Source organism: Rutilus rutilus (genome assembly GCF_951802725.1).
Source record: "Rutilus rutilus genome assembly, chromosome: 2".
Lineage (NCBI taxonomy): Eukaryota > Metazoa > Chordata > Actinopteri > Cypriniformes > Leuciscidae > Rutilus > Rutilus rutilus.
Genome location: NC_140210.1, coordinates 16,504,448 through 16,527,198, shown reverse-complemented (window position 1 = coordinate 16,527,198; position 22,751 = coordinate 16,504,448). Strand labels below are relative to the sequence as shown.

Sequence of the window (22,751 nt, the reverse complement as noted above, 5' to 3'; positions counted from 1 at the left end):
AGGACGAATTTAAGAAAGGGACGAGATTTAAGCAGACAAAATGATTGGAGAAGTCTGGCATACGTCACAAGAAAGAAGCCTGTCATTTCACCGGAAGATTGAGTTATCAATAAAATAAGAGTTATAAAATTCTGAGCTCCAAACAAAAGAAAAAAAGAATCACATGCATTTGTAAATACATTTTAATGCTAATTTCTAAAGGTCTTGTTAATGGCGCTGTGGGGCAAACAGGACAAAAACATTTCCAGTGTTTCAATTTTGTCTATGTTTAAAGGGTGAACTTACCAAAACCTAACCGTCGTATTCTGTCAAGCAACAGATATAACGAACCTCTCTTCTTACTGGGATTATGCTCTCCTAGACCACCTGAGAGAAAGAAACATACAAGAGAGTTATTTGAAGAATGCTGTAAGAGGGATTTCATAATGTTATGAGAACATTGTGTGGGTGTTGTTGTTAAGCATTGAGTAAACGCTACTGCTTATGCTGCCTTCACATGCTATCGGAATTATCAAAAATACGATAATCAACCCTCTCAAGTCAATTTTACCACTGGGGATCTCTGGGATAATTTTGATATTCAAGTTGCTGAGTAGGGCGGCTGCTGTGACTGGTATTCTTTGTTAGTTTTTTCCCCCACAACAGTTACATCGCCTTGTCTTGTCGTTAAAGTAGTGCATATTTACATGTATGAAAAATGTGTGATAAGTGTATTGTATGTTTAATAAGTGTTTTGTATGTTTTATACACAGCGAAAATAGTCTGTAATTGACCAAAATTCCTGAATTGTCAGCAATCTGTCTATCTAGATAGCGCGGTGAATGTTTATATTGTTGTCAATGAATGGGATGCTGATTATCATTTTGGATTTAATAAGATTTTCCAAATAAATAGGCAAAAATAAATCTGGTATCCCCCATGATTCCTGTTCTTTCCAACAACAAAGTACCTGAATGCGACAAACTTGTAATCACAAGTGGGAAGTAGGAAATGTCCAATAGTCCATAAGTTTAAAATTGCATTATAATGTACCATTATAATGTTACATGAACACAGTCAGTTAGCCGAGAAACTTCCATCACTGTCTGTCTGCCATTATCACACCTATTTTATCCATTTATCCTCACCTCTCCTCAGCCTCCATTCGCCACCCTCTTTTCCTTCATTCAACATCTCACCTACTCTGTTCTTTCACTCCCAGGGTTCTCACTGAACATGTCCATTCACACATTTCTGTTCCTCTGCTAACTTCCTTTTGCATTTATTCCCTATCTCTCTCTCTCTCTCTCTCTCTCTCTCTCTCTCTCTCTCTCTCTCTCTCTCTCTCTCTCTCTCTCTCTCTCTCTCTCTCTGGAACTTCTGTGATGCGGACAGGAAAGTGAGGAACAAACAAAACTCTAAATCCAAGACACAGGAAAAGTCTGAGCTTTGGGATTAATGTGCGCACAATCTCACACACATTGTACTGGCAGGTATACAAGTGCGTGCTGCTGTCTACATGACAGCATCCTGATAAATTTGGAAATATCCAAGGAGGACCTGTCCTGACTGGTTTGAACATGCATCAGTTCTCCTGCTAATCGTGGTCCTGATGCAGTTTGCCCTTTTGCCCCGGTGGCACATCCTGTAACAACCCCACTCAGAACGGAAACGCGAAGCTGAATCCTTATCGTCTTTTTGGTCTCACTTCCGTCTTTGTGCTGCCAAAGACTCAGACAATGATAAAGGTAATGTTGCTGACAATGCCGCTACCAGCAAGGTAAAGTGCTCTTAGTCTGTGGGTAGTCATTACTAATGACTTGGATACCAATGAATACCAATGATTGTATCATGTTTTAGACACACTGACAGTTTACCTTAACATGCCATTGGGAAAGACGTGCACACACACACACACACATGACTGGCCAGTTTAGATAACAGCAAGGATGGATTTTGTTAACAATTATTCTAACTTACAAAGAAACACACACACACTTCTGTACTTTTCTCATTACATAAGGAGTAAAAGACAAAGACCTTGCTATGCAAACACACACAGTTGTTTGCTGATGGTGCAGTGGAGTTGAGACAGGAGCATTTATCAAGTCTAATCACTTGAAGCTATAAACTCCCCAATAACTCCTCAATATCCCCACACATTCTTCAACTTCAATATGACTTTAATGACTTTAAATCACCCAGAGCCCACAACACAATCATGGACATCTATTCCATCCTTATGACAGCTCAGCATCTCAGACTGATCAAGACATTATCCTAAATCCACAATCCACAGAGGCTACTGACTGAGTGTGTGTGCCTGTTTCTATGTGCTACCCTGCAGTTGAAACTGCACAGAGGCCAGCGCTAGATCAGAGAATTTAACGCCTGGAGGAAGGTCTGACATCAGGATGAAAAAAGCTCACAAGAGGCTTCAAGGACTGAGTCAGACAGAAGCGCAAACCTTGAACTTGACTGTAGAACGAGTCATTGTTATTGTTCTGCACCAGAAACCATCCACAACCCTTAGCAGCTGCTGACTGCAGCTTTAACCTTGTCTACTGTACATCTGCTACTGAACTCAGCTGAAAAAACATGTGCATCAGAATCTTAAACAAAACTGAGGACGTCTCAGTCAGTTGTGAACGCAGTAAGGGCTCAGAACGATTTACAGACCGAGTCAGATTCAAACTGCTAAATAACTAAGAGTAACTTCTTTGCAATTTGGCCAATTTTAAACTTTTGTTGGAGTCTGGAGCCCTGTGATATCTGATGTGTCTTACCAGATGTGTGTCCCTGTCTCCCATGTGACTGCTGCGAAAGCTCTATCGTCCCATCGATCTGAAACATTTTCAAGTCCTCTTCATCCAAGGCAATATCTCCCCAAAATACAGCTGGAAAAAAGAAACAGAGAAGGATATTATTAGAGGACACAAACACACACTCTGGCAGCATCATAGATTGATGGTCTAAGTGCTGGCAGACACGATTACGACTCAGATCAGTGTGGCCTGAGCTATTGACTGATGCTAATTTAAGGTTTGCTGCATATGCAATTGATCGACAAGTTAACATGAGAGGAAACATCTTGGGTTGTCAATTTTCCCTTCTCTCTCGCACCCTCAAATGCTTATTAAAAATTAACAGGGGAGTGTCAGGGAACACATACATACTTCCTGTTGGGATCTTAGCAACCCTGTTCACGCTTGTCCCAAGATCCCTAATGTTCAACTACAGTCATGACTCATGACATCATACATCCTTAAATTAGCCTGTCGCCAAGGAAGTCATAGACATGGCCATGAAAAAGGAGATAATACGCCATTTGTGTGTCCGAGTAGTTTTGGCAGGCCATTCACTCCTCAACCTTGATATAAAACAATAAACAATGAGGACCATGCTTTAAGCTATCTTGATTGTTCCATATTGGAATATACTTTTCCTTTGTGCATGCATGTGTGTGAGCATATGCGTATGTACACGTAACGGTGAACTGCACTATTGTTTGTGAGTGTATGTGCACGTGTGTATACAAGCATACATCCCTCCCCCATCGATTCCCTGGACATTGTTCAGCCTGAATCGGTGATTGTGTTCCGTATCACATTCATATAAAGCTGGAGTCTCCTGTGGATCACACCCTTCATAGAGAACTAATATTAGCACTGATCTAACCCCACTCCACTTATCTGTGGGACTCTGCTACAGTCTAAAACAGCACCTTAAAATAAATTCAGATATATTAAAAAAGAGAACATCTTACAGAGAAAATTTGCAGGATATGATATAGTTGTTATAATTATATAGAAAATTCCAAGAAAAGCGTTCCTTTTTTATATTTAAAGATGCAATTGCAAAGTTGACTTTTTACTAGGGGTGTAACGATACATCGATATGGATCGATACATCGATATAACGTCTAACGATACGATACGAACGATACATCGATTCCACACTTAAGATATCGATATACACCTTTATTTTGACACTCTCCACATTCTCACGTAACATCCTTCCGCCAAAGCGCACATTTTCATTTACTCACCAACCGCCTGCCGGTGTGTAACGTTAATCTCCTCATCTGAAAAAGACGCCTGACAAGACTGACTGAACCCTAAACAAGTTTTTTTTCACAAAAGCCGGTATTGTCCGCTGTCAAGGCATCGCGAGTTCATGTTTTACAGCAGAAACAGACAAGCACTCGCACCCTTGTTGGTGAACACAACACGATAAATCCGTTTTAGCGACTCAGCGCGCAGTATTCAGGTCAGATGTCACTTTAAAAAGACGCGCTGGCTAAGAGGAGTTTCGTCAAAGCTGACTAAAAGTAATCGAGGATGGATAATTTCAATGAACTCAAGATATCTTCTTCAGGGCGTAAAAGGAAAATAAAAGCTGAAACATTTTCACGGACCCTTACTAAAGCAGCTCGTTTAGTGGTGAGGGAAAAGCTCTCTGTATTGCGTGTATGTTACAACAACAAAGTTTGTTAGGCGTCTATGTCAGCTGAGGAGATTAACGTTACAAAGATAAACCAAGTGTTGTATTATTTATCATAGCAATTACTTGGTTTTGTTTGACTCAGAAAGATGAAATGTGAATGTATCTGCTCTGCTCTGCTAAAAAAAAAAAAAAAAACTTTTAACATATTAAAGCATACTTTCAATTAACTTTAATTTTGTAATTTACCTGTATTTTATTATTATTATTATTATTATTATTAATCAAAACAACCCAGCTGCAGTTTGATTGATATTACTTGGAATGCACAATAATAATAAAAAACATGATTTATGAAAATGAACAAGAACGGAGTACTTGCAAATGACCACTTCTGTTATAAATGTCCCAATTGGGAGAGGGTGTGCAATTTTCAAAGAGTTTAATTAAACGTTCATGTTATATTTTTTGATTGCATTTGTGAGTTAATAAAAACATAACTGGTTGTGTGAACATAATATCTAAATATCGATTAATCGATCGATATAGCCCTGAATCGAATCGAATCGAATCGTATCGTGGAATTTTTTGAAGTATCGGGAAATATCGTATCGCTGGCGGAGAGAATCGATATCGTATCGTATCGTGATGAACTGTCCGATTTACACCCCTACTTTTTACAGTAAATCACTGTGTGGTCTTGAATGGTTTTTTCCACATCACACACAGGTGTTTGTCCATCAGCACAAGTATACAAATCTAGCCCCTAGACAGCTAAGCATATTTCAGTTTCTGCTGAATAATTTTATATTTAAAAGCTAGCATGAGGTCTCTCTGCAGTTTTCATAACAGCCTTGACAGTGAGACAAGACAGCGTGAAATATGTCTCCATGTTAAGGCAAAGTGCCTTCGACTTGACCGCAGAGGAAAAGGCTTTGTGTTGAATTTGTACATTGATTTGGCAAGTCTGGGAGTGAAGCCCAGTAATGCCTCAGCAATCATGTATTCGTTTAACATCAATGAGTCTTTGACAGCACATCTTAACTTAGCACCAGTCAATAACTTCAGCCGTGATGATCGATAGACACAGAGCAGAGGCTGTCTACTTAACAATCAAACTCTAGGGGGGGAATCAAATGGTTTGTGACTAACATGTAATCATCACAGTCACATGGGATTGTTAATTGTATAGTGTCTCTTTCATTGAAAGTTAAATGTTAAAAGCCGAATCAAACTCATAGACTAACAGCTTTGCATCTGCTCAAATGGGAACAAAGTGTCATCCGGGGTGGGTGGGGGGAGGGGGATACATTTTGGTGAATATGAAATGCTAATCTCAATTCCAAGGATATTGTAGCGCGGTGGGAGGTGTGTTTTAATCTGGGTGCAGTGATATCCGCAGATAAAATTGTGAATTAAAAATGGGAGATTATCCTGGAGGTCACACTACAGTTCCAAATGAGATACACCAGGTTATCCTGGAAACATCCAAGTTATTCTCACTGTTTCCTATGAATGATTTAAGAGTTGAAGGAGAGTAGCCTATATCTGTAACTAACTGTGCATCCACTTTGAGTGAACTTGTCTCAGCAAGAACATAGACACTGAGAAATATTTTTTGCATTGCAAAAGTGATAGATTCAGTTAACCACTTAGTTTCTCATCAGCGGTGCTCTTCACACAATGCAGCATAATTATCCAACATTGTGGATAAAGCAAGAATATAAATATACTTACATTTAATAAATAAAACATTGGTAAAAACATGGATTATTCAAAAATATTTATGTGCTACACTAAAACTAGTGTAGGATTTACTTTGAAACAGTTTTCACTCAGAAATTGCTAATAAACTGCACAAATAATTACAAGGAAACAAGAAGTAACACATTTAATTAAATGTAGAAACGTAGAAAGACTAAAATAATTTTAGTTTGTAATTATTTATATATTTATTAATATAAAATAAAATAAGTTTGTAATTATTTTCTTGTAAAATATACCTCTTATACTGCAGATATTTCTTGTAAAATATACAATAATCTCTATTAAGAATTTCCTACAATTATTTCACAGTATTTTTATGTATAATATCTTATAACTTCAAGCTTTGTTAGGATCAAATGTAAGTTTTTAAATGCAAAAAACACGCTGTGTGTGAATGGCTCCTTAGAAGGCAACTGTCTATGATATCAAGACAGCTCATTAGGCTTTAGAACAGAGCTGACAACTGTATACTTGAATGAATAATGGCCACTGATCACCTTCTCTTGTAGTCACTTCAGTTTTGACAGACTGTTTTTATGTACACAGTGACAGCAGATGTTGTGGAGAATCCTAGAGGGAGGCTCTGATGAACACACACTATGGGCTCAGAAAGTCTGACCATATGTTGATGCTTCATTACTGTGATGTAAGTTTAATACCAAGAATCCCTTCCTCATTAAACCCATAGAAATACAGCTGAGACTGATGAATGAGTATCATGGGAGCTGAAGGACGAGTGGGGTGTTTCTGTTTGTCAGTGACACGCGTAATCTGCGCCACATGTCAGAGAGACATGACGCAAAGCATTTTGGGTGACAGCCCAAAAAGCATTCCTGCGAGCTTGATCACAGGAAGAATCAGGGACAGACAGACACACTCAAACAAAAACACAATTCCAATAACTGCTTGATTTCACCTTGCATCCTCACAATGTTAAAAACAGACCTCTTGCTTTTGTCAGAACAATGACATTTCAGTGGATATACATGAAACCTGACTAACTGAAAAAGCAAAATTTTAAAAGATTTTCACTGGTCCTGAGACTAAACTCAACCAGCTGAGGTATAATCATCAAGGGCCCGTTGACACCTGGTATTAAAATCGGTCTCTGTGAATCTGTGATGAGATCACAAGTGGTCAGCTGAGGCACATTGCAGTTAACACCTGGCAGTGACATGCATCTCAAATGTGTCTCTTGTGATTGGAGGGAAGGGTCACAGATTTTGAGACTACATTAATCACTCACTACGTCAATGTGTTACTGCATGTTTATAAGGTGCAAAAAAGAAATAAAAGCACAAAACGTCCACACATTTGTGTCCAAATATATATTTATGCAAAAACAGTGTGTGATGCAAAGTTGCCAAAGATGCCTGCATGTGTATGGCAGTGGCGCTTTAAAGAGTATTAATTTAAAGATCTTAAAGTCTTATGCATGTAGTAGGGTTGTCACGGTACCAAAATGTCAGTAGTCAGTACCAATTCCGGTAAAATTTCACGGTTCTCTGTACCAATTTCGGTACCAGAGCAAAACCTGTTGAATTAAGTAATACTTTATCATTTTGTCCCATTTTTTGTCTCGTCCGTTAACTATCACCGTCAAACATTGCAGTTTCCAATTCAATCATGCATTATAATACTGTTGTCAATTCACAAACTTTGCAGTGTACTTAGCAGCATGAAAAACTAAACTTGTATTCAGATTGTGATTGGGTAATAAACAGTAAGCAGGAGAAGAGCCCTCCTTTTATAATCACTGAAGCTGTCAATCTCTAAAGCGATTTTACAAAGATGTATCCTTCACTGTCTTTGATATCCCGTGCTTTCTAATCTGTGCCAGTTGAGCTAAAAAATAGAGATGTTGACTAAAAGTAAAAATGTGTGGTTGGTGGTCAGTTTGTGTATAAATGTACGTCTTTGACCAACATTTTCCACCGTTGATGTAATTTCAAGCGAGATATTACTATTGTAGTAATTAAAAATGTGCTTAGTTTTCACCTCAGCTCTCTCTATTTTGCTATAGATCATTTCACGAGTTCACACTTACATATAATTTGAAGGGGTAAAGTTTAATGCGTGTTTGGCGTGCTGTCCGGAGGGAGGGCTCCGAGCTCGGAGTTCGGCCCGAACCCAGAGTACTCCCCCCGTATGTAAGTGTTTAGGACTAGAAGCGTGGAGAAGGGGTGGTGGAGGGATGCTGCAAAACTGTCAATGGAATGAGGTGAGACTGCGGAGTATACACCTCTTACCATTGATTGCTGAGTGCTCTCCACTTGTGTAAATTATCTGAACGTGCTCCTCCCGAACCTTGTTAATAAAACATCATTAAACCATTACACTGCCTCTGAAGTCTGTCCGAAATCAGTTTTCATGAGAAACCTTCATGTGCAAGGGCTGCCTGCAAAGTCATTGCCTGATGGGGTAGCAAGGCAAAAAGTCAGTTGCCTAAGTTTTCAGATTCAGCCAACATAGCATGAAACGCCTTTAAAATTAAAATTGAAAAAAAAAATATATATATATCCTTTTGACTACCTTGTGTAATGGACACTTTCTGCAAATGCAAACAGGGGTAAATAATGTATTTGTGTATGTGTTTTTCTTAAAATAAAGTTGCCAAGTATCATGTCTTTGTATAATGGAGAAAACAAAAAACAATGTCATACAGAACCACAAACACTATTTAAATCAATTATTCACTTTTCTGAAAACATCCACCATAATGTTTTCTACAATTATTTTTCTTTCTGCAAACGTAGAGATTGTTGCTTTTGAGCTATAATTCAAAATGTGCAGGTTTAGATGTTCATGGTCTACCACAGAGTCTTACTGGCTGGTTTTAGGAACAGAACGTACCATAACAATACCTTTTTACCATAATGTTGGAAATTTGCCAAAAAAAATAAGATTTGTACTGTATGTCATAGTCGGTTCAGTAAGTTTTATGGTCGAAATGGCGAATAACAACAAGGCTTATAAGTGCAACGATTTGATTGAATATTTGCATATTCTGGAGCCAATTTATATCTGTATTTATCAATGACTACTTGTGATTGTCCAAAAAATAGTCCGTTAATACTGGTCTGGGAGAGACCACTTAAACAACAGCAATCACTGTCCTCACACTCTCAGAAAAAAAACACTGTCAGACAGACAAACTTCAGTCAGTGCCACTGTCGGAGCATCAAAGAACCTTTTCACACGTCAGTATGTGTAAAGCCGTTATTGTTTAATTAGCTAAACACATTCTAGGAGGAAGTGTGTGGATTGCTGACTCATTATTCCCTGCTCCAAAACAAACAGTCCATGGCGAAACAGAGTGCTGACGCTGGGATATTTGGGAATTTTCGGAAGCTGGCTGTCCGGTCAGACTGCTCCTGGAAAATCCTCTTTTATTAAACTCGACTCCACTGACCATCTCCATTTACACATATACAACAACTCATCTACTCTGATTATGACAAGCTGATTTCATAGAAAAGTAAAAGTAAATGCAGTCAAAGAGTCAAGAGCAGTCAGATGAGGTCTTGAATGCTTTGAATTTTAATGTGAGTGTGTCGAGACATGTGAAGGCAGGCTGATGTCATGTGTGATGTGCTTTACATTCAAGTAATACTCAGTCAATTTGTCAGTGCAATCAAACTCTATACATAAACTTTTGCATTGCAGACACTTACAATACAACAGCAAGTGAACGTTTTTTTCCCCTTGTCACTCACTATCGCTGCTTTGCTGTGTGCACAGTTTTATGAAAAAAACCCTCTTTTGTAAGGGGCATGAATGAAGGTGCGTGTGTGTATGAGAGAGAGAGAGAGAGAGAGAGAGAGAGACAGAGAGAGAGAGAGATTCGTCTCAAGCTAAGTGGCAGGATGCAGGCTACCAGGAAGAGATAAGTGCCTGAATGAAGTGGGCTCCCACATTCGCCACACACACGCGCATACACACACAGTGAGGGAAATCAGCATACAAAGAGATGGAAATGTGTTTAGTGCACTCTAATGGCATGAGATAAGCACACGGCCAAATATTCACATTCTGTTTTCCCAAGAACAACAGCAGCAAGATGATCAACCACACAAAGTCATTTCCACTGTACATACACACACATACAAGGTCATAAGCAATATGTAAACAGATGGCCATGAATCTGACATGTATGTAGATGTGGAATTTCACCCAGCTGCACCATGTACTGTAATATAAAATAATCACAGTTACACAGACTCAAAGATTAAATGAGAGAGCAGACTCCTGTCAGACTGACACGAGTCCCTCCCGCACATTCATCTGACCAGCTGTTCCAGTACTACAGTGTCTGTATGCAGAGTCCAAAATGAATACCAAGTACCAAATGTGGATAAAAATGTGGCTTTGGTTAGTAAATGAAAGTGTTACTCAAAGTGGCTTTATAAGGGGTTACACTGTAAAAAGCTGATTTGTAAAAATGGTGGTACTCGCTCATGTCAAATCAAGTCAAATATATTTGTATAGCCTAGCGCTTTTCATAATACAAAAAATTTCAAATCAGCTTTACAAACAATCATGATTATAATACTTTTCTGGTTGTTCCATCCAAACTTGTATGAATTTCTTTCTTCTGCTGAACACAAAAGAAGGTATTTTGAAGAATATGGGTATGGTAAGTGAATGGGGTCCATCAACTGTTTGGTTACTGACATTCTTCAAAATATCTTCTTTTGTGTTCAGCAGAAGAAATCAATTCATACAAGTTTGGAACAACTTGAGGGTGAGTAAATGATGACAGAATTTCCATTTTTGGGTGAACTAGCCCTTTAAAGTCACATTTAGCAGATTAGAACTGGGCGATGCTATAGTTTACATTTTGCAACAATACAAGCAATCAAGCAGTTGAGATATGCTGTATGCAGAGCCGGCCCGTCCATTAGGCGACATAGGCGGTCGCCTAGGGCCCCGCCTTGCCAGAGGGGGCCCCTGTATCTAACAAATACTATATTTTATTAATCGTTAATTAAGTATAATATTGAGAATTCACTCGGGTGCGTGTACCTCGACTTTCGCAGTCAGAGAAGGCCGACGCATTGCATGGACCTGACTAATCATGATAAAGTTCACAGAGACGGTGAGTATCTAATAAATTACCCAGACCTACAACATACATAAAAAGGATAGCTCTGTATAGTTCAAACATGACAAATTTCCGAAAAAGATAATAAATACATAACAATAGAACGAATAAAATACGAAAACATAAGAAATATACACAGTAGCTCGTCACATGCTAATTTGCATAATACCGCCCGAGATATAGTGGGAGACCTCGAGTACCGTAATTATCACAGTATTCACACTCACGGATTCCACCACACTTCTCTCCAAAATGCTCACGTTTTAGAAACAAGAGATTATTTTTTTTTTTTTTGTGGTGCTCTTGCCCTTTAGTAATGCTTAATTTCTTAGGCCTATATGAGGCATTTTGCATGACAGAAAATGTGCTGTCAAAAATAAAATACCAAATATTATAATCTCTATGGTAATATCGACTTCACATATTTGGATTGCCTCTTGTCTGTCATAACGTCACGAAGTCTCGTCAGAGTCGTAGTCATACAGCAATGCTATTTTTAGTTAATTGAAATAATAATATGTTAAACTGTGGTAGAAATGGCATCCAAACACCATCTTTCTGGAGCTGAAAAAAGGAAGAGGAGAATGGTTGAGGAATAAAGACAAGCTCAAAGTAAAGGTGTGTTCTTCTGACTTCTATAAATAGTGCGTTATTTATTGCTGTATTATTAGTTTTACTAATAAATGTAACAATGCCCATGATCGCAGACAGACAGACAGACATGGAAAAATTGGGCCACATTCAGCGTGTTAAGAATTATCTACCCATACATTTTGTATAGATTTTAATCCTCTGATGAAGTTATCGTAGTTTTTTTTAATTAAGGTGGACCATCTCAGACCTCAAAATGGCCGTTTTACCCCTTTTGATAGGCTATTTATGCAATTAATTTATATTAACTGTCTCTTTTTCTGCAATTTCTCAACTGAGAATAATGGTCATTAATAATCACTATTATAATTTTGAGCAAAATAATTGTGATTATCAGTTCCATTATTATCATGCAGTCCTAACCCACCCCATCCATTCTCCCTTCCCGCTAAAAACAGGTTTCTCCCTCTTTCCAAATTAATATTTAAACATTTCTAAATAATACAAAACATTTTTATTATTGTGATCATCAGTAAAAAGTTAAAATGTAGTAGCCTACTGCATTTCTAGTCATTATGCATAATTACTACTGCATTTACAAAAATACCTTTAATTTATGCTTTATTAATATGCTTTATTTTTTATGTGTGCTTTCTGTCTTTTATGTACTAGGCTAGGGCTATGCTAAAAATCTCTTAGTTTCTTAGTGTTTTTTCATATGTACGTTGAATGTTACACTTTTATAAACTTATATATTGAGCAATCTATAGCCTAATTCTTTTAATATATATATATATATATATATATATATATATATATTATAATTTATGTACAATTCATACATTTTATTTCATTTATTTGAGTTTCATGTAAATATTTTTTTCATTTTTGAATGCTACACTTAATACACATTTACAAACTTAAAGTCCACATGAATTCAAAATTGACCATATTTACTTTGTTTGCCTAAATTGATCGTTTTGTGGTGAACAATTCATCCATCCAAGTCAATCCACACAAAAAAATTTTTTGGCTTCGTAATCTTTAATCAAAATCTGAAAATGCTCCTCCCCTCTGCATTGGAGGACCTTCCCTGATGACGTATGTTTGACGGCTTGGTTTGGGCAAACGCTTAACCACTCCCCTCAAACCGTTAGTCTGTAATGAGCGAGAGATGGAGAGGAGGAGCGCTAGAGTAAAACCCTGCCCTCTGTTCAATATTCCTTTTCACTGGGAAATACGTCACAGCACTGGAGAAAAGTCGTTTGCAACTTCCGGTTCACGCGGACTTTAAATATTGAAATTGTCGTATCATGTGCTTTCTCTTCCTTCATGAAATTGTTATGAGAGTTTTTTTACTCCAGTGGGGCCAATTTTCATGATCTTGCCTAGGGCCCCACAACCCCACAGGCCGGCACTGGCTGTATGTATAGTATATATTGCTATGACGTAGGGATGGGACGGTATGAAAATTTCATATCACGATTATAGTGACCAAAATTATCGTGATTATCAATATTATCACGGTTTTGTTAAAATGAGATGAAAGTGTTCAAAAAGAACTGATGGTCACACTAAAAACTGTTTAATATTTGAAAATCAACAAACAACAAATAAAACAAGCAGCTCTATGCAATTTTTTTAAGGAAGATTATATTCTGTGGCATTTCCTTCCTTATAATGACCGTTGTCAATAGCAACGCACACAGCGCACATCCATGTATCGCAACGGATGCGCTCTCTCGTTTCATTCAAATACAACTTGCCGTCTTGCGTCTCCGTTTTTGGACGATTGTTTTGTACACTGTGATTTATAAACAGGTAAGATTTAAAACATTAATCTCAATTCAATATGTCCCCGTATGTGGTAAAAAAAAAAAAAAAAAAAAAAAAAAAAAAAATCGGTGTAATAAGTATACAATGATATACATTAGTATCCCTTAAATGTCACTCTTAATAGTCTTGTTTGAACTTGATCGTTTGTCTTTGGCTGAAAGCCACTTGCTGCAAACTTTTCTTCGCGGAAGCTTCACGTTTATTTCAAGTGAGTGAGATAAAATATTTCAACTCAAAACAACATTTTGTGCCCAATTATTTCCCAGACGTAGTTTTGGTATTGAGGTCAAAGTTAACTTGCGGGTGATGGTCACACAAGACGACTCGGCAGATTTGAAGTGTTTATTGTAGTGACCATCCTCGATTAAGTTTAACTCAGGACTTTTGTAAAAGCCAAAATATGACCACATCTCAGATTTGGTCCTCGTAAAAAGGCTGAAAAATCTCCCGAAGCACGGTCACTGCCTTCCGCCATTCCTTCTCGAAAAATAAAAAAAATAAAACCAACATTGCGCACTGCGCCTGCGTCAGACTGTTGCTGGCTGTACAGGATTTACAGTGAGTTATTAAAATCGCGATAATCAAATACGGTTTTAATGATAATTAAATTTTAAACGATAATACTAACCGTCAGTACATTTTATCATGGTTTATAGTGAAACCGGTAATCGTCCCATCCCTACTATGACGCATCTTCTAAAAGAGTACTGAATCTTCTGATCAAAACAGATGCGAAGAAGACGCAGAAACAAGCAATCTCATATGTAATCATGCATATGTAAAATAACGCAATCATCAACATTAAAGAGCATATAACTCAGAACTGCCTAATGTTACTGAATGAAATGTCGACCCAGGATGAGTTACAGGACTGTGCAAGCATTAGGAGTGTTGATGGACTTAATTTACTCTATCTATGTTTAGATCATCTTTCTGAATCCCATCTTGACAAAAACTTTCTCAGCTTTTTGCTCAAAATGTTGCTGTTTTTTAATGAAACTTATACTTAACTTAAAAAAGAATGCATGAAGCTAGAATAAAACGTGTTGTTTTTTTTAAAGCAGAGGATCTGTTCTTTCTTTTGATATATTATATGTTAAGATATTCATACAAAAAATTATCTAGGGGTCATGACATTTTTGTGAAAATGATCAAAAACGCTGGCGGTGGCTGGCAACTTTTATTTGTAAAACGCTGGCAGGGAAAGAGTCAAAGACAAGCAACTGTCTCCTAAAGAAAACATCTGCCATGATGTGCATCTTTTAAAAACTTTTACCTCAGTTAAAAAGTCTAGAACCAGATGCCTTTTTTCACCAAAACTCTTTGCATTAAGTTAGCAACACTATTATATTCAGAATGATTTTTTATTATTATTATTCATGTTTTTGTGACAGATAAAACCAGCTAAACAGCACAATTTGCTATATTCATTACATTTTCTCAAACTACTCGCCATTGTCAGGACAGGTGTAGTAAAAGTTTTTTTCCGTGTGTGTGAAGACATCATTGCTGGAAGTAGTTCTCAGCCATTAGACAGCATAATTCTGTTGTTCACTACTAAACTTGAGGACTATAAACTACAACTCCACAAAATCAAGCACTGCCCTCTGTGAAACTAATGGAAAAAATGAATGTGTAGCCAATGAAGATATAGTGAGGAATGAGGTGCAGAAAGTATCTGAGAGGAGCTGCAAACATTACAAGTGAACAATATAAAGGAGAAAAAAAGGGTAATATTATAGTATAGAGTTTTAGTGGGTGTTGCGTACTTTGATGGGCGATCCATTACTACAGCTTTTTGTATACCATCCATCGTGTATGTAAATGTACCCCTATCGTATTCTATTTTGCACTTGTATTACTCTTTACTTACTATATTACTTTATTTACCTGACTTTATTGTATATTTCACTACTAGTATTGTGTAAACACTTTGGCAATATCCTAAATGCTGACAATAATGCCAATAAAGCTTTGTTGGCTCGATATGAAAACGCACATCAGCTTTTTTTTTTTTTTTTGCATGTTTGCCCCTTAAGCTAAGCCTGTCCGCATACACTCCCAGTATACTCCCTCGGGTTTGTTTATGTTTCTCTTGCCTAAACAAGGAGGCGTGGGCTAAATTTGCATAATCAGAAAAGATTGGTTATTCTGTGGCAACAGTGTCGTTAGGTTTACAATGTCTTAAGATAACAGAAACAGATAACATCACCTAATGACTGTATAATGTAACTAGCCCTTTAGTGACCTATTGAAACCAATTGAGCCCCTGGTTTCTGTAAACACAAACCAAAGTCCAAAACAATGCACTTACCTCATTAATGGAGCTAATAGCCTTCTGTTATGTCAACCAAAACAAACCATTACCAGAAACTCATGAAGGTGATACACCTTGAACATACAGAAGAACATTTTGACGTGTTTCAGGTTTTGCAACCCTTTGGTTGAAATTTCTAAATATGTACAATGAACAACTGCAATACTGAACCAACAAAACTTGTCTTACCAAATAGGGCTGCATTATATTGGAACAATTTCAACAGATGACCTAAATAGCTCTATTTTGGAAAGAATTAATCATTCTAAAATGTGAAAGAATGTGAGAAAGTGAATCTGCATAAAAAATTATAAACACATTACAAGCATTGCTAAATACAATAGAACAAAGATACAAATGAAATAAACAGTGATTTATGTTTTTCAGGTAAGTCTAGCAGTATTCAGGTACAGAAATTGAATAATCAAATGTAAAAATAACATTGCTTAGTCTTTCAAGTAAAATTAGGGCTGCCCTCAACTCAATATTTTTGTAGTCGACAATTAGTCGTTCATTTAAGCGATTAGTCGACTAATCTCACATATATTAATAAGCCAAATCATAATAACGAGCCTTTAATTGCCTATACAAAGCCTAATCAGCGCTCAAGCTCACGCATAAAGCTTGCCACAGCGCACCGGCACAAGTATAATGACTATGAATGTGTCGTGAAAAAACAGCAAGGAAATTGTCTGAACGTTTTAATAATTTATAGATAAACGTGTGTTTTCTGTGTTTTCGGCTGCAGTGATGAAGTTGAAGATGCTGACTCGTCAACCTATTTGCACGTTTCATAACATAATCTTCCATTTGGATCGGTTCATTTAAAAATAGAAATGTCAAGCTTTCGATAGATGTATTTCTCATGTCTGTGAGGAAAGTTCACGCTGAGTTTCGGTTTATTTCTTGACGCGCTCAAGTTCACAGAGACCGAGGCTACAGAAAGCGCATCCTGATTTTTTGTATTTTACAAAAGCACAACGTTTAGTTATTGTGAGTTCACACAAATAAAATGTATCAGTTTCAAATGACGTATTAGGCTACTCTTGAAGTAAGGTATTTTATAGTAAAGAGTATTTTAAGTTAAATGAAAAGTGATCGAGTTGGTGCCTATACATGTCATGCAGTAAGCACGATAATAGCTTCAACACTCCGCACAAACACTTGAAAATGCGCCTAATAATAGCGCACATTTATATAGGTTAACATTAAAGCCAGAAGTCATGTAAAGTTGCTACTACTTACATGTTTCCAATGATAAACCATATTTGGGATCTGTGTTTTCCTGCACATACTGTGATTACCCCAAGGAACCACCGTTAACAATCTGTCCCTCGCAGACTGGTCGACTAAGCCTCTTCTAGTCAACTAACGGTTAGTCGTCTATTAAGGGGAAGCCCTAAGTAAAATATATTTAATCATTGTTAAAGCTATTTAAAAGTCATTTTCTTTTTGTATTTTGTTGTATGATTAAAATTAATCATTTTTTTATCATTAATTTTATGCGGCTGTCACTTTAAGAGATAAAGGACGGAACCAATATAATGATACGCATCCGTTTTATTTCTCAATTGTTTACGTTCACGTGAGCCATAAACAACTGTGCTTCTTGACATAATTTTGCATGCATGCGTCCACTCAAGCACAAACAGATGCGAAAGAGAACAGAATTCAGTGTGTGCATGCTTTGTGCTCGGCTCTGTATGTGCACACAGAAAACAGCGAGCGGGTTTCGAATTTGCGTCTTCTTGCACTCAAATGATTTAAAATCAGTCCAGTACCTAAAACACGTGATAAAAAAAAGTGATAAAAAATAATAAACTTTTGCTCTATGATGGTTAAACATTTATGCATTCATGCATTTTGAACTGTGGGGCCTGGTCCGTATGGATCACATATCAACGACGATATCGATGCTAAACGGATATATTGTCCAGACCTAACACAAAACCCTTCCAAATAGTCATTTAGGGAGTGAATTATGTCTTAATTTATATCTACAAGTGCCAAAACATGAATTTTATTGGTATGGTTAGGCCTAGTCTACACAAACGAGAAAAAGATATTTAAGCAAAAGTGTGTGTGTGTGTGTGTGTGTGTGTGTGTGTGTGTGTGTGTGTGTGTGCCTGTAAGCCTGTACACAATTAAGCTAAATTTGGGTCCATTCTTCTGAAAGGCACAGAAGCTCCCCCCATTGACACCTTATATTTAATTAGCATGGCTATTTCTGCTAACACACCAACACAGCGCAGATATGCTAATGCAAGGCTACACTGCGAACGCGTAGGTAAAATGCTCCATCAGCTAAGAGAGTGGCGAGAGCTGGATCGAACACGCTCAATGACCTGGACAGTTTCTGGACGGTCAGCATTTCACCTGGTATGATGCAAAGATCTTCAAGCACTGTGACTCAAACTTTTCCACTAATACATATAATGACTGTAGTAACTACATATAAAGTTGCGGTTTATGAATTACAACTGTTAAAACTTTCATTTTAATATTAACATCATGATGTTTTAGAGCACTGTTTTATCTTGGGGCCATTGTCAAAAGTAGACAAAATATTAATGGTAGCTTGTGATAGCACATTAACCATATGTGACCCTGGACCACAAAACCAGTCACATGGGTACATTTTTGAATAAAGCTGAATAAATAGCCTAAGCTTTCCATTGATGTATTATTTGTTAGGACAGGACAATATGTGGCCGATTTGAAAATCTAGAATCTGAGGGTGCAAAAAAATCTAAACATTGAGAAAATCGCCTTTAAAGTTGTCCATTTATGCTCGCGATTGTTCAGCGTCACTCTCAAAAATAAATATTTGATATATTTACGGTAGGAAATTTACAAAATATCTTCATGGAACATGATCTTTACTTAATACCCAAATGATTTTTGTCATAACAGAAAAATCAATAATTTTGACCCATACTATTGCCACAAATATACCCGTGCTTGTGACTGGTTTTGTGATCCGCAGGGTCACATATATGAAATATTATCCTGAGTAGGACATTCAGTCATCTTGAGTGTACACTGGTATTTATAAGGGAGCCAGCTGGGTACATGTTCATACATATTGTACAGGCTGTCGTTTACTAGTACTAACAATATGAATTAAGAAAGCCTGAATATGTGACATAAATCTGACAGAATCTCTGTGTAATAGAGATTAAAAGTGTTTTTCTAAGTCTATTTATTTATGCATGTGCTTAAAGGTTGTGTGATGATGTTGTCCACCCTTTCCCTGTAGTACTGCTATCAACGAGCCTGTCAAATTTCTGGGCTGAATATTTCACAGTTTGGAAAAACCGAGGTCCTCCCTAAACTGCCAAACAGTCATACTCCTACATGCATACACCCAAACATAGACACATTAATCCAAACAAACATACACACTGCACACATACAAACACTCTTGCAATCCCAAGCTTTTAGTCATTCTAAGTAATCCATATTACTTGTGTGTACAGTGCAGCACAGTATGTATGCCCTCTGCGTGTACATGCATCTGTCTCATGAAGGCCTGGAAACAATGCCAACACATTGCAACAGAGAAAAAAATGTTCAGATTTATAGTTCCTGAGTAAACATGATATATACACAAAGGAAAACGAGAAAGAGAATGTGGAGAGGGAGATTTGTGAGTGAATCTGTGTGTTTGCATTGGAGAGGGAGAAGAACAGAGCAATTTTACAAAATGTGACTGCAGACAGTGCATTTAAACATCTGCTCTGTCTTAGGCTGAGTTTACTTACACATCCAAAAGAGAACAGGGTGAAAAACAAATCATATTAATGGCCTTCTGATAATCTGATTGTGTCAACATAAAGATACAAATACATAAACATGCCACCCCTGACTCTATATACATACATAGCCTACACACTGTCCCTGTAATCTTGTGCGTCTGTAATCTTTACAGTTTAATCCTCCATTAAAATATCTATAGATGTCAATCCCACTAAATCTATAATCATTACACTATATAAATAATAACATTATTAAACGCATATAAAAGCCACGGATTACTTGTATGTAGGCTACTCGTTCTTTTTTCTTACTAAACACAAATATTTATTGCAATAACAGGAGGTCAGTCAATAAGCTTTGCCTGCCAGCTGTCAGCATGACAAATACAGGTTCAGATGGACTGAGTGAACTCAGTTTCACATTCGCTAGAATGATACAATAATTAAATCAAATATATTGTAAATCGTGCACCCGCGCTCATACCTGCACGGACAAACGTGCGCACGGATAGCACGGGTTTATGACAGAGAAGCGCACGTGGCCTCGCGAGCCGCGGGATCATCCCGGGAGAAACCGAAATAAAGCGGGCTAGATAATATCAGCGGAGGAGGAGGGCTCGTGAGAGATATTTCTACGTCAAAAGAAAAGAAAAAATAAATAAATAAAAAGAGGCTTCGCTGATGCTACTGTACCAGAGGACTCTGCGAGACGCGCGTCTCCGCGTAAAGAAAAAAAAACATCTAAAGTTTGGGAATAACATGCACAGCAACTCATACGTGTATCACCATGCAGCATCGCGTCAAGCGCAAATAGGTGTGCTTTATCCTTTTATCACCTCACAAAAAGTGTGAACACATCAAAAGCTATAGGACAAATTGCATAAAAAAGCGTCTTACCGGCTTTGCAGGGATCCTTGTAGTCTATCGTCTCTGTTTTCTCCTCTTCATAATAATCATAACTGTCATCATAATCTAAACAGCTGTGCACGGACAATTTGCCCCAAAAAGTCAAGCCGGCCAGCAGTAGTGTGATCCAATTCATTTTACTGGTGAGTGCAGGGTGAATGTAGTCCATCTGAAGTTTGAATGAGCGCGGATCAAAGTGGAGTGTCTCGTAAGAGTCCGGTAGTGGTGAATTTAGCGCTACACGCGCCGTGTGGACATCATCGTGTTCATTATCATCATTGGTCCGGTTCGACAGACGGGGCAGGGCCGTCAGTGTCGCGGCATCTCAGCTGGACGGCAGATACCAGCTCACTTTTCTTTTCTCTTGCAGTCAGCTTTCCTGAAGAGGGAGAGCTGCAATGAAGATCAGTCTTTAAATGAAATGAAGTAAAGTCACTGGAGACAGAGGGTGAGACTTGCTATAGCCTACATTTAAATTATTATTTAAATGAGGATGTTTAGCCTAACATATTTAAATTAAACTGAGCAGTTTACACACCATCCCCATACAGTAGCTCAAAAAACCTCGATAGATAGATAGATCTATTTGACACATTATCAGAAACTTAAAGAACAGACATAGCCTACATTTTCGTGCATTATAACCACAGGAAACGATCTGGTTTACTTTAACAATGGCAACCGATTTCACCAAAAACGAGCCGGTAGCTGTAAAAGTCACACGTTCACTAAAATTTGAGCAATAATCCGGCAAATGAACTGTTTTTTCCGTCGCCTATACAAAACTTCAGGATGTAACGCAAGTTCCATGTAGGTGAGATCGTATTTAAAAACTGTTATTATACAATAGTTGCTTTATTAGGAGGTGACCGTAAAAGCGGCTGTGGTGTGACATTTAACAAACCTATTTAACTCCCCTCATAAAGTAGGTCTCTCTCTCTCTCTCTCTCTCTCTCTCTCTCTCTCTCTCTCTCACACACACACACACACAAGTCTCTGAACTAAAAGCAGTTTCTCAATGTGTAATTTGCTGCGTGAAGTTGCTTTAATTTGGTCAGTGTATGACCTCAAAATAGCTGCAGCCAGCTGAAACAAGGAAGCCAAGAAATAGTATAGGCTAGGCTACTAGAGGAAATAAGTGAGCAGGTTATAGATTATATATTTCTTTCATTCAACACATCTTTAGCAGAATGTATAAACTTCTCTGACTTATATGAAGTGACTGTCAAAACGCCGAAAGGACTCCTGAAGACGGCTTTGAACTCGTTTATCCATTCTCAGGTCCTGACTAATACAATTTGCCGGCGATAACCCTGGGGCCTTCAGGTAGGCACTCTTCTACCGCCTATATTTACCTTAGGAGAGTTAACGGCGAAGCTGGTCCGATTTAAGCGCTATCTTCATATCTGACAGACCAGAGCGCAAGTAGCCTATATGGAGGAGCGCGAAGAGACTCGAACATTTACCGCGCGCTACTTTACAAACATAAAGAATGGACGAGCCGTAGTTTAACACTGTGGCGTCAAACCTTGTTAAAATAAGAGAGAGACGGAGCTTACCTCAGAGAATGCCCTCAGGGTCTAGTGTTTTACAGCCTCAAAGCGTAGGCTCATCCTGAGTACTGCCCTCATATTCCCCCTCTCTCTCTCTCTTTCTCTCTCTCCCTCCCTCTCTCTCTCTGGAAACACTTCTCCCACAGCCATTGGAATATTAGAGTGAGCTTGCTGACTGGTACCGCTTATTCCAAACGTGCCCATTTCCCTGGAGATTAACGCGTCTCTCTCCTTCTCTCTCTCCTGACACACACACACACACACAGATTAGTTCTCTCCCCCCCCTCCTCCCTCACGGCAAGGTAACTGTGTGTTGACGTCACGCCATCAATCCATCAAGCCATGCCTCATTTGGCCAAAAACTCATGCACTGCACGACAAGAGTGTTTGTAAACGAGCTTTACTGTGGTTAAAATGACTACAGCATACATGATTGGCTGCTAACAGGCCATTTGTGCATCCTGATAAGAAGAGACAACGCAGTGCAAAGATGTATT

The 22,751-nt window shown here is 38.0% G+C and overlaps 1 protein-coding gene across 2 annotated transcripts in view; it reads right to left on the bottom strand.

Moving 5' to 3' along the window:
- tll1 (tolloid-like 1) overlaps window positions 1–22,492 on the bottom strand; it is a 51,977-nt gene extending 29,485 nt beyond the window's left edge. For both annotated transcript variants that reach the window (XM_084402935.1, XM_084402936.1), the window contains exons 1-4: window positions 22,261–22,492; window positions 20,693–21,094; window positions 2,766–2,876; window positions 286–366 (exon numbers count right to left, since the gene is read on the bottom strand). In XM_084402935.1, the coding sequence (XP_084259061.1) occupies window positions 286–366; window positions 2,766–2,876; window positions 20,693–20,870 (370 nt within the window). In that variant the 5' untranslated portion in view covers window positions 20,871–21,094; window positions 22,261–22,492. The remainder of the gene's footprint in view (window positions 1–285; window positions 367–2,765; window positions 2,877–20,692; window positions 21,095–22,260) is intronic.
- Window positions 22,493–22,751: the final 259 nt, after the last annotated feature.